This window comes from Oncorhynchus tshawytscha, linkage group LG05 (assembly GCF_018296145.1).
Source record: "Oncorhynchus tshawytscha isolate Ot180627B linkage group LG05, Otsh_v2.0, whole genome shotgun sequence".
NCBI classification, from domain to species: domain Eukaryota; kingdom Metazoa; phylum Chordata; class Actinopteri; order Salmoniformes; family Salmonidae; genus Oncorhynchus; species Oncorhynchus tshawytscha.
This window is the reverse complement of record NC_056433.1, coordinates 27,169,480-27,184,083: the sequence shown is the minus strand read 5'-3', so window position 1 is coordinate 27,184,083 and position 14,604 is coordinate 27,169,480. Positions and strand designations below refer to the sequence as shown.

At 40.5% G+C, this 14,604-nt stretch overlaps 1 protein-coding gene across 1 annotated transcript in view; it reads right to left on the bottom strand.

Annotated features, from left to right (window-relative positions):
* Positions 1-2,963: 2,963 nt before the first annotated feature.
* Positions 2,964-14,604, bottom strand: part of kcnh5a (potassium voltage-gated channel, subfamily H (eag-related), member 5a) — a 126,468-nt gene continuing 114,827 nt past the window's right edge. Inside the window, exon 12 of the mRNA XM_024420535.2 lies at positions 2,964-4,987. Coding sequence (XP_024276303.1) covers positions 3,854-4,987 — 1,134 coding nt within the window. The 3' untranslated portion in view covers positions 2,964-3,853. The remainder of the gene's footprint in view (positions 4,988-14,604) is intronic.

Genomic DNA, 14,604 nt, shown 5'->3' with positions numbered 1-14,604 from the left:
CTAAATAAAATCTTGTTGTTTATTTTCGACTTCACAAAGTTATTGTTGTTTCAGCCAAAACGTTTTAAGTGTTAGCTGGTTATTTAGCACCCTCCATAATAATTTGGCTAATATTTTTTGGAAAGGTAACAATCAAGTTCAAGTTTTATTACAGGAACATGGCATTCAATACAAACTGAAATCCATGAGCATGCTAGTGGAAACGGATTGTATCAGAGTTAGCTGATTTTGAATGCACTGTTAACCCGCGGAAGACACATTTCAGTTGAATACATTCAGTTGAACAACTGACTAGGTATACCCCATTCCCATTAACCCACTGGACAAAACTGGTTGAATCAAGATTGTTTCCATATTATTTCTACCAAAAACATCTATGATGACATTGACTCAACATGGAAAACTGATTTGCAAAGAATCATCAACATATGGCGATTTCTTTTTTTTTTCACCCAACTTTTAACCTAAATCCAATGACATGGTGACCTTTTCGTTGATTTCACATTGAATTCACATTAGTTGAAAACTCAACCAGATGATGATAAGATGTCTGTGCCCATTGGGAACTGATACAAACTGTTTCCACTAGCATTGCTACATTCTCCAAAAGTCCGATTCTGGACATTGCTATATGACCAGCTAACACATTTCTAAATGGTTTGGTTGAAACAACATCCTAGAGAAGTCTAATTAGCTAAAACTGACTAAAATCAACCGTTTTGTTTGAAATATTATTGTGCTTGCTCATATTTCAGAGCACACGGTGAAGGTTCAGATGACACCAATACAGACTAAATGTGTCTTAAATGAGGCCGTGATAAGACCAAATGTCCCAACAAAAATAATTTCTCAATAATCCTTCAGCAAACAAATGTCAAATATGCCAAAATGTTTTCCTCCAAAGTACCTTTTAAATTTCAGAAATATCCAAAACCCAATGGTATATTTTTGTTCCAGTTTCTCTGTCACTTGTGCTCCCTCTCCGGCCTCTAGGTCACCAGGCTGCTCGTTATGGCGCACAACTGTCACCATCGTTACGCTCACCTGGACTCTATCACTTCCCTGATTACCTTCCCTATATATGTCACTCCCTTTGGTTCCTTCCCCAGGCGTGATTGTTTCTGTTTCAGTTTCATGTCTGTGTGCTGTAGTGATTCTTGTTCTGATTATTTTATTAAAACACTCACTCCCTGAACTTGCTTCCCGACTCTCAGCGCACAGCGTTATATTCACACTGAATGACCCATAGTCGGGAATTCTATCACACTTATTCTGCAGAAATCACATTGTTCCTGTGCAACAGCTAACAACATTTTAATTCATGTAATTAGACAAGATAAAACAAAGTCATTCTGATTTTAATGAAAGTTGTACATTTTTGCAAACACAAACAATAAATGTGTGTGCGGACTGAATCAGCATCTTGAATCTGGCCTAGTCATGCTTACATAGTCTTTATATAGTGTCGGCTCTGTGTTCGTGTTTGTTATATAAGGTGTCTTATCAAGGCAATTTCTGTAGATATGTCAACTTTCCAAAATGCATTCAATCAGTTGTGGACATGGTAACTCTCTACACAGTGGTAGCTAACAATATGATATGGTAAACAATGAGGATGCTTCCATTCATTTCCATCTGGGAAAATAAATCTCAAGCACATGCATGAAAGTCCTCTCCATGCAAGCATAATCCACAAACAGTTTTGTATCTTTGTAAAATTGGAATGAACATTTTTGTATGAAACATTTTTAGTATAACGAAAAACTAAGGGGAGTGTATGGTTGAAATCACTTTGTATTAAAAACCTCTGCATTAAACAGCTTAGTAAGTTCTAAACACTACTATTTGGTCTATAAGCATAACTAAATCATGTTGTACTGGAGGTGGTAATTGAGAAACTAAGGCACAGATTTAATCACGCAATAATATCAAATTTAGAATACATTTGTGCTAATCATTATCTCATGAAGACTTACCTTAGGTCGGGTTTTTTATTCATCTCTACATGCATAGTTATAATGTGCTTGTAGTTTTTATAGTGTAGTCTTTAGTTTTTAGCTTCATTGTTCATAGTGTACGTACACACAGTATATTCTGTTTGTCTGCCTGCATATTCTGTTTATTGTCTGCCTGTATATTCTGTTTATTGTCTGCCTGTATATTCTGTTTGTCTGCCTGTATATCCTGTTTGTCTGCCTATATATTCTGTTTATTGTGGCAGCACCATTTCAAATCCCTGTTGCAAATTGTGGTGGCAGAATTTAGGGTGAGCTGTTGTAACTTCTCAATGGATATGTTCTGTGTCGGACTGTGATGTTATGCCTTTCATAGACTCCTGTTATGTCTACATACTAAAAGAATGTTGCTTGTATAAAATAACTGTTGCTTAACATCATGATTGTATTATCACCTCCCACTATATAATGGACATGGAACCATTTACTCTTTGAGTTCTTCCCTGTGAAATCAGAGATACATCTCCCCTGCAGCTGTTTGATTAAATATTTTTCTATTATATCATTAAATCATCTCTGCCTTAATCTTTGGATCGAGTTTTCCACAGCAAAATGTATTTTTTTGCGAATAAAGGTGATTCTGATTCTGTCAATTAGACAGTCACAAAGGCTATTTGCCTAAACAGGGCCTGTTTTCATGTCATTCTGCATTGATGTACTGAATATTTGATCAATTAAAACAGCTTTAGATCTTATCAATACAGGTTTGTAGTGTTAGACTATACCTGTGTATCAAGCATTTCTTTGTTTTGGGCCCACACTGGTAACCAACCTTCTGTCAATCGGTACAGTCAGGTTGAACATCTGATCAATATTTATTTTTATTTATTTATTTTACCTTTATTTAACCAGGCAAGTCAGTTAAGAACAAATTCTTATTTTCAATGACGGCCTAGGAACAGTGGGTTAACAGGGGCAGGGGGCAGAATGACAGATTTGTCGGGGGTTTGAACTTTCAACCTTCCGGTTGCTAGTCCAACACTCTAACCACTAGGCTACCCTGCCACCCCATAATAAAACAGCTTTAGACCTTATAAAGCATTGTAATAACAACCAGGAAGTCTACAAGATGATTATTGACTACTACTAAGCATTGCACTTTGCAATCACAATATGAATCAGTGATTTTCAATCTTCTGACCTACTAGTGGATCACGATATGAATCAGTGATTTACAACGTTCTGAACTACTCGGGGAGCCTTCTGTCTGATTCTTATTGTCAGATTGTTCATTATTATATTGACAGATTGCTTCTGTATGGGGTGATCACAACAACCCTTAAATCCAGGGCTGCCAACACAAAAATAAGTCAACAAAATGGAAATCTTTCATTTCCAATTCAAATGCTAACTAAAGATTAACCATGATTAACCTAAATGAGGGAAGTTGCTAAATGAGGGAAGTTTTCTTCGGTAACATGTTTGTTGTTTGACCCAAGCTCTTACAAATCGCTTTACTGCTTAGCTGTTTGTGCTCGGTATAGAAGGTCTATAGACTGGACCTGGGAAGAGCAGACTCAATGTGAAAGTACATCAACAAAGTCAAAAACTGTTAAATCCCTGTGCTACTGTACTGAAGATACTGTACAGTGAAAAATCTGTATCTTAAAATCATTTATGCATGCAGTCAACTGCATAAATGTACAAGCAATTGCAATCCAAAGGTTTCTTTAAAATGTCTTTGGCAGGCCAGAATCCAGCTGGACATGCAAATGGTTATTTACACTTAAACAATTTCCCACCTAAATTCTGTGTCCAGTTTCCTCAACTTGTCCATTAAAGAAAAAGATTGGGCACGGAAGTTGGCGCAAATAAAAACATCAATGTTTTTTTGTCATTCAAAAAGGTCCATTGTCTCTCTCAATGTCCGGTGTGACAGGTCTTGACACGGTGAAGATGTCCTGGCATTTGATCTTAGCCTTGGGGGTAGAGGTCTGCGGCAGTGAGAGCCTCCTCTTCTCAGACAGCAATCTGAGGATCTCACTAACTTGGGCTTCAAGTGTTGATAAACGGCCACTCAGCATCTGGATATCTCCCTTCAGCTCCAGCTTGGCCTCCTGGAGAGTGGACTGGAGCAGCACCTGTTCAGACATGGGTTGGAAGGGGTGGCCAAGCACACCCACACTCCCAACCCCGAGGCTGTGTTCAAAAGGACTTCTCCCCATTGGACTCCGCTCATAGGGGCTTGGTGCGTCCCCTGCCCTGTCGATCCGAAGATCACTCTTGGTAATGCCACTGTCGCAGGAGTCTGTCTTGTGGAGTGCGCTCTTCTCGTCGCCCCCCTCTCCTGTGCTGCTGACGCCACCCCCGCTGCTGCTCTCCCCACCTTCTGCCTCCTGGCTCTTGCTGTCATCAGTCAACTGTTCTGAGGATTGGGACACATCACCCCATTCCTCCTCTTCTTTCTGCTGTGGCCCTTCAGGTTCATCGGGGGCCAGTGGCACCGCCACTGTAGCATTCTTAAACCTCATCCAGCCTTGACCACCACCTCCACCCCTGGGCCGTACCAGACTGGTGACCCTCAGGCAGTTCTGGTCCACCACACTGGGCTTCAGCTCCTTGACCTCGTGACAACCAGTGTGAATGGGCTCCCCAGTGTGGACATAGGCCAGTGAACTCTGCAACGGGGTGATCTGGGAGACAGTAACTACACTGGAGCCACCGCTTGTAGTCCCGCCACCTGTGCCAGGTGCCCCATTCTGCATCGGGGAGCCATTTTGGTGCTGCAAGGGGTGAGTCTGACACTGTTGGTGTGGGAGATTGGTAAGGGGGTGGTGGTGCTCAACCTGAAGCCGGTTGCGCTCCAGGTCAGGCTGAGCTTGGATTGGCATGCGAATCTCTTTCTGCTGCTTGAACTTCTGGAAGAGCTTGCGAACCGGGTGGTCAATAGGAATGGAGAGCATTACTTCATTCTTCTGCTGCCGGCGCTCTTCCTCCTCCTTCTTCACATCGGCGATCTTTCGGAAGATTATCTGCAGAGATATTGCGAGAGGAAGAGAGATCTATGCGTAAGGACAGGCTGGTGAATCAGAACATGCCTTAATCACAAGTATACTGTCTTGCATATACTACACTTCTGGCAGGGCATGGTTTTCCAACCACCATACAATTAAAAATATAATGCTATAATTTAATGGGATGAACACAAAACATTACAATTGTGATAAATATGTCGACAACTAGAAACTAAACGGAGCACCAAAACAACTCATGCACATACTGAACTGAGCAGTGTTACTGATTGCATGTTCACTATATACAGTTTTGCCATTACTTGCAAATTAAAGCTAACATATAAACCTGAAGAGGCATAAACTTGTGCTGCATAGACCTAGAGAAAAACAAATCACTGTTAACAAAATAAGACTTAAGTTTATAGATTTTTCAGTACTAACGTCTAGCGACATTACAGATGGACACCAAATTGTATTGAGCGAAAAAATAAATAAATGCATATCTATGATAGTTACAGATGTAGCAGATCTGTAATTTCCAATCACCGTATAGTGCACTGTCCATATTGTTGCACACAGTGTAAATCTGCTAGTAAACATCTCATAATAATGCTCACAATGCTGATGCACCTGAAGTAAAATGAAAATACAATCATAGCAAATGATAGATCATTTGATCTAATAACTGTTGAGATTGTGTATGTAACAAAATATATATGTGACAATGGTAACACATTGAGTTTAAACAAGGAAAGACTGACACCTAGTGGCATATTTAATATGACATCAGCAACGTCTGATGACTCCCAACGTGACATCTGTGATAGGCTATTCGGTAATGCATATCTGATAGACATACATGTAATAAAATCGTCTTCACCCCTTCTCTGCATCTCTGGACCCTTTTGACTCTGGGTTTCTGTGCTGCCCTTAATGATGCTTTGATTACATACAGTATTAATTTGATGGTGTTAATACATTTTTCAGTCCTCTTACTGATAACCCAGGCAGGCATAACCAGACCAGCTTCACAAACTAGAGTGGGCACATAGTTGCTCCTTGGCTTTCTACTCTTTATATTAACGAGGATAAGAGCACCTTCTCTAGGAACAATTTGGGATTATTGTATTTGATAATACCACAATAGAACCTGAGGCATCTCATTATGAGGGATTTATTTTTTAAATTTGTGTTAGGTCTCGTTTCTTTATCTATCATTTAAGTTAATACACAGAGGCTACTACTCAAAGTAATGTTTTTCTCACTGTCAGTTCAGGCAACACTGGACTATCTTGGTGGGACCTTCAGGCACTCAATAGAGGTAAAAATAGAGCAGCACATACCGCTTGTTATCTACTCTGGAGAAAGGGTTCTACATGGAAGCCAAAATGTTTCTACCTGGAACCAAAAAGGGTTCTTCAAAGGGTTTTCCTACGGGGCCAACAGAAGAACCCTTTATGGTTTTAAATAGCACCTTATCCTCTAAGAGTGTAGTAGCTTTAGAGACTGAGAGTGGAGGAGAGAAAGATCAAAAGATAGTGGCTGCCAGGTGTAAGTTGGGATCATTTGTTTTCTGCATTAAATCGAGGCAATCAGGAGTGAGAGAACAGCAGGGGGAGACTTCGTTTTTCTTGGATAGACATTGAAAAACGGAAACATTTTTGTTTTTGCATACAAACCCCCCAAATACTTGATATTTAGATTTTCACATGTGGGTTGGTGTTAAATGTGGAATGCCTGTCATTGGCCAAATGCACAGGCAACATTTCCTGTCCCTTACAAAATAGGAGTTCTAAATCCATTCTATTAATCTATTGTCTATTAATTAATCTATTACTATCTGTCCATACCGTGCCACAGTGCCAATATAAGTGAGTGAGCTGCTGTGATACACAGGCCATGTCCAGAAACAAAAATTCTGATCTTGGATTTCCTATTATTTTTCTATATACTTCCATGGTTGATTTCATTGATTCTCCAAATTAACTTCCCCTAATTGACAAATATGTTTTTTCCTACTACTTCCAAGTCAGTTGTAGAGGATCATCATTTTTTTTATTACCCCTTTTTCTCCCCAATTGGTATCCAATTGGTAGTTACAGTCCCGTTCCATCGCTGCAAAGGTCGAGAGCCGTGCGTCCTCCGAAACACAACCCAGCCAAGCCGCACTGCTTCTTGACACAACGCCCGCTTAACCCGGAAGCCAGCCGCACCAATGTGTCGGAGGAAGCGCGGAACACCTGGCGACCATGTCAGCGTGCATTGTGCCTGACCCGCCACATGAGTCGCTAGTCCGCAATGGGACAGGAACATCCCTGCCGGCCAAACCCTCCCTTGCTCAAGGGCACAAACGGCAGAAGGTGGCATCTGAAACTCTGATGTAAGTTAATAAACAGAGGCTATTGCCCAAACTAAGGTCATTGTAACTGCTCTTGCCAACACACATCATCTTTTTGGAACCTTCAGGCACTTTTTACCAATTGTTAACACACATTTGCTGAAACTACATCTCAGGTACTCAAAACTCTCAACACGAAACAGTTAGCCCCAAACCCCACAGATATCTTGCAAAATAAAACACATGAATCAAAATCATGTACTCCCTGCTCAAAATTAAACTCTGCATACGAATGAGGCACACACATCAAATGAATCTAACTTAGTGAAACCCAGATCACACTAATGTGACATATTCAAAACACTACTATCAGAACATGTTTCACTGTAAAGACTACGATTTTGCTGTGATACAAGAAAGGAATAGAAATGCAAAAATGTATGTTTTATATTTCAACATGTCAACCAGGAAACTGTAAGCACACATTCAGTAAAAATGTAAACATACAGTAAATATATTTTGCATATGTAAAGGAAGAAAAATAGTCCTATTTGTACTACTGTACTGTATGTTAGATCAATCGTATGGAATAGATAAAGAAACTGTCAAATCTAAATCATAAGTCAAGAAACAAATACAAAATCAGTCATGTCTGTTGTTTTGGTCCGTCCACAGATTTTCATCAACATCACAGGTGATATTCTCCTTGGCCAGACAGCGGGGGAAATATCTTCTGGCATTACACATCCACCCCTGACAGGACTCTGCTGGAATGCCACCACAGGCCTCCTCCATTGCCTGGAGAAGGGCCATATGTTCATGGGGCTTGCGATCATACACCTACCGCTGCCATGCTGAAAACAACTCGTCAATGGGGTTGAGAAATGGGGAATATGGTGGGTGATAGAGAATTGTAATCCTAGGATGGTCACGGAACCAGTTGTAGACCTGAGCATCCCGATAGAAAAAGATTGTTGTGTAAGGTGTTCAGGAAATTAAGGAGATGGGCAGTGTTGTATGATCACAAGGGTGGCATGGCGATGGAGGACCATAATTGCGGCTCATAGCTCTATATATGGTGACATTTCCCCTGCACTGGCCAGGTACCTCAATGATGGCACGTTGACCAATGATGTTCCTTCCTCTACTCCTCGTCTTCCCCAAATTGAATCCAGACTCATCTATGAATTTGATTTCCTGGGGCATGGGACTTGCATCCAAATCCATGATTCTCTGAAATGACAATGAATACTGTAATTGCTGTATAGTAAAGTTCACTGGCAATGTTTCAAGAGTGTAATACTCGTACATTACTTACTTGCACATATTTGTACCGTTTATCCTTCACTCTTTGGGAATTCCTTTCAAATGGGACTCTGTAGATTTGCTTCATTTGGAGATGGTGTTTCTTAAGGATGCAGGCTATGGTTGGAAAATGGCAGGGTTTTCAATAATCTGTTGTTGGATTTCTCACAGTCTTATGGCATTTGCACAGTGGCAGCCTCCTGTTAGTCTGTAAATAGACGCGTTCTACCGCCAAGTGGTGATCGTCTTTCAGTTCCACAACAACAAAATAGCATACAGTACAGTGAACACTACAGTAATACAGTATAAAAGATAAACATGTTACAAAGTAATATAGCTCTCAATTTCATACATACAGTACATGAAACATGGACTTTGTTTCCCCTTACATTATGAATTGGAATCTACCGTCTTTACTGTGCTTTACGTTGTTCTACTGTCAAGTAGTAAAAGTAGTAGATCGGTCCAGCACTCTCTGCCCAACCTCTCTCAAGGTCAAACCATGGTTGACGACATGGTCCACCACGGTCGCCCGAATTTCTTGGTCTTCCTCCACCTCTACCTCCACCTCTACCCCTACCTCTACCCCTACCTCCACCCCTACCTCCACCTCCACCCGCACCTCCACCTCCAGCTCGATCTCTCTCTGCCAATTTTGCTTCCATTGTTCTCGAAATACAGAAGTACTCCCCTGTGGCCTTTTTATCCATACCAAGGGTGTGATTGCAAAGTGAACATTTACGCATTTAACGTTTGCACATGTGAAGAGTGAAAGTGATCAATTGGTAATTGAACGTAGCTTGTTGAAGAGTGTTGCTTTTCATTTGCACACAAGATATTTTAGCTGTGAAGGTTATGCCAAAGGTAGAGAATTGTGTGTTGTGTTTGGTCAAATATTTGGTATAGAATTGCAATCTGAGTGTAAAGCAAAACATGTGCCAGTAGTATTGCAGATTTGGTGTATGGTTCTGCTAAATGAGTTACAGGCATTGTGCCTCATGGGCCAGTTTTAGTGTGTAAAGAATTGAAAAAAAAACTGTAATAGAGGTTAAAAAAATAGAGCAGTGCTTGTCCCTGGTTATCCCTTCATGGTCTTTTAGCACCCCTACATGTTCTGCCATTGCATGTTACTTCTCATCAACCAGGGAGCCTCCTGGAAAACAATAAATTCAGCCCCCCCTGCCACTTCAAATGGATTAAACTGCCACGTTTTAACTTAGTCGCTTTAGAGACTAACTGTGGGAGAGAGAAAGATCAAAAGACAGTGGCTGCCAAGGGTACGTTGGGATAACTTGTTTCTGCATTAAATTGGCGCAATCAGAAATGAGAAAACACTTCTTTTCTTTCTTGTATATAAAACAAATCTACTGAAAAATGGCTTGTTTTTGCATATAAACCAAAAAAATACTTAAAGTCCCTTACAAAATAAGAGTTCTAAATCCATTCTATTAATCTATTGTCTATTAATTAACCTATTAATAGCTGTCCATTACGTGCCAAGGTAAGTAAGTAAGTAAATGAGTGAGTGAGTGAGTGAGTGAGTGAGTGAGTGAGTGAGTTGCCGTGATGCCCAGGCCCTGTCCAGAAACAAAGAAATTCTGATCTTGGATTTGCTATTCTTTTCTACATAATGCTGCGTTCCTAACCAACTGGGAGGTGGAAATTTACCACCTATGAAGTTGTAAATTCCAGTTAGATGCATTCACGTGCTTTGTTTTATTTTTTATTTTACTTTTATTTAACTAGGCAAGTCAGTTTAGAACCAATTCTTATTTACAATGACGGCATACCAAGAGCCAAAAAAAGCCTGCCAGGACGTGGGCTGGGAAAACTCTTTGAGAAACGTTGATTGGCTAATGGCCAACAATCTGCATAAACCGTAACTAAAAGTACAGCTATCATTCTTGTAAATAAATTATAATGAAAAAACAAACATTAATTGATTTATTTTTATAAATAATGTTTTGTTGTTGCATTTAACTGCTTAACTGATGTTATCGAGGTCATTTCCTTAGTAGGCGACATCAGAGGTCACCATGTGGGAGAAGTGGGAACTCAGGATCCATGTTCCCTCTATTTTTTTCTGGCACTGAGCAAATTTCAGGTCTTCTGAGCACAAACTTGAACATTGTGAAAATTCTGTGCAACTTCCAGCGGCGGTTTACTGCGAACACTGAGGCTGTATTCGCTTTAAGTTACAGTATTAGACCGTGGTCAAGTAAGGTACTGTGGCTATTTGATCATAACGTAGGCTGACCAGAGTGGCTTAGCATCAAAAACTATGGAGAAAAAGCATACCGTAACATTTTAAAACCTCTTAAGGATCGGACCCAATATATACATTTTATGTATGGGTGGTCCCGGGAATTGAACACACTACCCTGGCATTACAAGCATCATGCTCTACGAAACTGAGATATAAAGGACCACTGTTTTTTGATGCAAGAAACCACTTTACAAAACAAAATGCATTATTATTCCCATACCATTATTACAGAGAATCAGACAAAATCATGCTACCCTCTGCCTATTGGCTATTTAGCTTCTTCAAGCCTTTTTAAAAATACAACAATGCCCCTTCAAGACAAAAAAAGCTATTTTCATACTCACTTGTGAAAAATGTCTAGAAATGTACAAAGGATAAGAACAAATGTGCACACTTGGCTACATGCAGCTCTCGCTTTGATCTCAAAACAAGGGTGTCTACTCATGACCGCTCATGCTGTAAACACAGTCCAGTTCAACGTGAATGGCACAGATCCATATATGGCAATGGTCTATTTGCATATAGTCCTACTGCAGCTCTAATCGTTTTTTCTGCACTGGTCTGTGTAGAGTACGGTCTGAGTCTTGAGTGTCAATGCAATAGAATCCTGCTCTTGCATAGTTAGTTCTGCGAACAAAATCTTGCATAGTTTGTTCCGTTTCGATATGTTGCATTGAAAGTGGATAATATTGCGTTGATTCCATCACAATTCCCACAGTAAAGGGAAATGTAGTGTGTTCACTAAAGGGGAAAAAAAAAAGTTGAGTGAAGTAGTTCAATCTCATGCTGGTTGATATTTCTTCTGTGCGGCAGTCCCGGGGAGTTGCGTTCACGCAGATTAGAGGGAACATTGCTCAGGAAAAACAGACGAGTTTCTCACTACTAATTACCATTTGGAGGGCCGTTCATGGGGATTTGTCCCAGTCGTATGTGATAAATTCCCACTTGGTCATGAACGCAGCACACTTCCATGGTTGTTTTTTTGTAACTTTATTTAACTAGGCAAGTCAGTTAAGAACACATTCTTATGACAGCCAACCGGGGAACAGTGGGTTGATTGCCTTGTTCAGCGGCAGAACGACAGATTTTTACCTTGTCAACTCGGGGATTCAATCAAGCAACCTTTCGTTCACTGGCCCAAAGCTCTAACCACTAGGCTACCTGCCGCCTCATTGACTCTCCCATTTAACTACCCCTAATTTACACTTTTTTTGCTACAAGTTTTGAGTCCATTGGAGAGGATCAGTATGAGCAAAGTGAGGTGTAGAATCACTGATCTACAAATAGTATTCCCTGCCTAATAATAGATTTTGTGCAGTCAAGATTCGCAGAGCTATGCCGCCCCTGACCCCGCCAAACACACGCACACCAGGAGGCTGAAAGCAGTATGGGTCAGCCGCAGAACAGTGCCCCTGGAGCAGATTAGGCAGTTAAATTACTTGCTCAAGGGCAAAAGGCAGAAGGTGGCACCTGAAACTCTGATTCCAGCAATCCTCCAGTTGCCAGCTCACTCCCGCCAAATTCTTCCTTGTCCGTTATTGGGTCCAAAACAGCAAAGCTCTGGTTACTGGCCTACTGAAATATCCAACAATTCACAGACGTGACATCTGTGATAGGATATTGAGTAATATATATCTGATGGGCGTACATATAATGAAATCGTCTCCATCCTCTTTTACTCCATCTCTGGACCCTTTTTGACTCTGGGTTTCTGTGCTGCCCTTAGTGATGCTTTGATTATATACAGTATTACTTAGATCAGGGCATTCGGAAAGTATTCAGACCCCTTGAGACTTTTCTAATTTTGTTATGATACAGCCTTATTTTAAAATTGATTTGTTTTTTTCCTCATCAATCTAACAATACCCAATAACGACAAAGCGAAAACAGGTTTGTAAATGTATTACAAATAAAAATGTTTCTACAACTTGATTGGAGTCTACCTGTGGTAAATTCGGTTGATTGGACATGATCTGGAAAGGCACACACCTGTCTATATAAGGTCCCACAGTTGACAGTGCATGTCAGGGTACCCCAACAAATTCTGCAACATTGAAAGACCCCAAGAACACAGTGGCCTCCATCATTTTTAAATGGAAGAAGTTTGGAACCACCAAGACTCTTCCTAAAGCTGTCTGCCTGGCCAAACTGAGCAATTGGGGGAGAAGGGACTTGGTCAAGAACCTGGTGGTCACCTTGATCGAGCTCTAGAGTTCCTCTATGGAGATGAGATAACTTTTCAGAAGAACAACCATCTCCATAGCACTCCACCAATCAGGCCTTTATGGTAGAGTGGCCAGCCAAAAGTCACTCCTCAGTAAAAGGCACATGACAGCCCGCTTGGTGTTTGCCAAACGGCACCTAAAGAACCCTCAGACCTTGAGAAACAAGATTCTCTGGCCTGATGAAGCCAAGATTGAACTCTTTGGCCTGAATGCCAAGTGTTACGTCTGGAGGACACCTGGCACCATCCCTACAGTGAAGCATTGTGGTGGCAGCATCATGTTGTGGGGAGGTTTTTCAGCGGAAGGGACTGGGAGACTAGTCAGGATCGAGGCAAAGATGAACGGAGCAAAGTACAGAGAGATTCGTAACAAAAACCTGCTCCAGAGTGCTCAGGACTTCAGACTGGGGCAAAGGTTCACCTTCCAACGGGACAACAACCCTAAGCACACAGCTAAGACAATGCAGGAGTGGCTTCGGGACAAATCTCAATGTCCTTTAGTGGCCCCGCCAGAACCCTGAATTGAACCCAATCGAACATCTCTGGAAAGACTTGAGAATAGCTGAGCAGCGACGCTCCCTATCCAACCTGACAGAGTTCGAGAGGATCTTCAGAGAAGAATGGGAGAAACTCCCCAAAGACAGGTGTGCCAAGCTTGTAGCATCATACCTAAGAAGCCTCGAGGCTTTAATCGCTACCAAACATGCTTCAACAAAGTACTGAGGAAAGAGTCTGAATACGTATGTAAATGTATTATTTCCATTTTTTATTTAAATACATTTGCAAAAAAATATAATACTATACTCCATATATATGGGTTATTGTGTGTAGATTGATGAGGGACAACCCCAATTTAATCAATTTAGAATAAGGCTGTAATGTAACAAATGTGGAATAAGTCAAGGGGTCTGAACACTTCCCGAATGCACTGTATAGCGTATTTTTCTTAAAGCTTGATGAGAGCATGGTTGTTCAGGGAAGGATGCAGGATAGTTGCTTAGCTTTAAGGAACTTAACAAAAGAAATGTCATTACTTTAACTGAACATTTCCTAAAAGTTCAAATGTGGTTACATTTCATTTAAATGTTGGTAATGTTCTATGAATATTCTCCCACTGGTTTGACATTGACAATGTTCTCAAATAGTTCAGAGAACTTTAAGAAACAATGTTCTTCTGTGGAAATTTCATTACTTCAGCATAACCTTTCCTACAGGTTCTCTCATGATTCTATTTAAAGTCATGTTCTCAAATTGTTCAGAGAACAAAACACACAAGAAAACTTTAGTAAAGTTCAGAGAACGTTCTAAGACTATTATTTAAAAACATATACAGTACCAGTCAAAAGTTTGGACACACCTACTCGTTCAAGGGTTTTTCTTTATTTTTACTATTTTCTACATTGTAGAATAATAGTGAAGACATCAAACTATGAAATAACACATGGAATCACGTAGTAACCAAAAAAAGTGTTAAACAAATCAAACTATATTTTATATTTGAG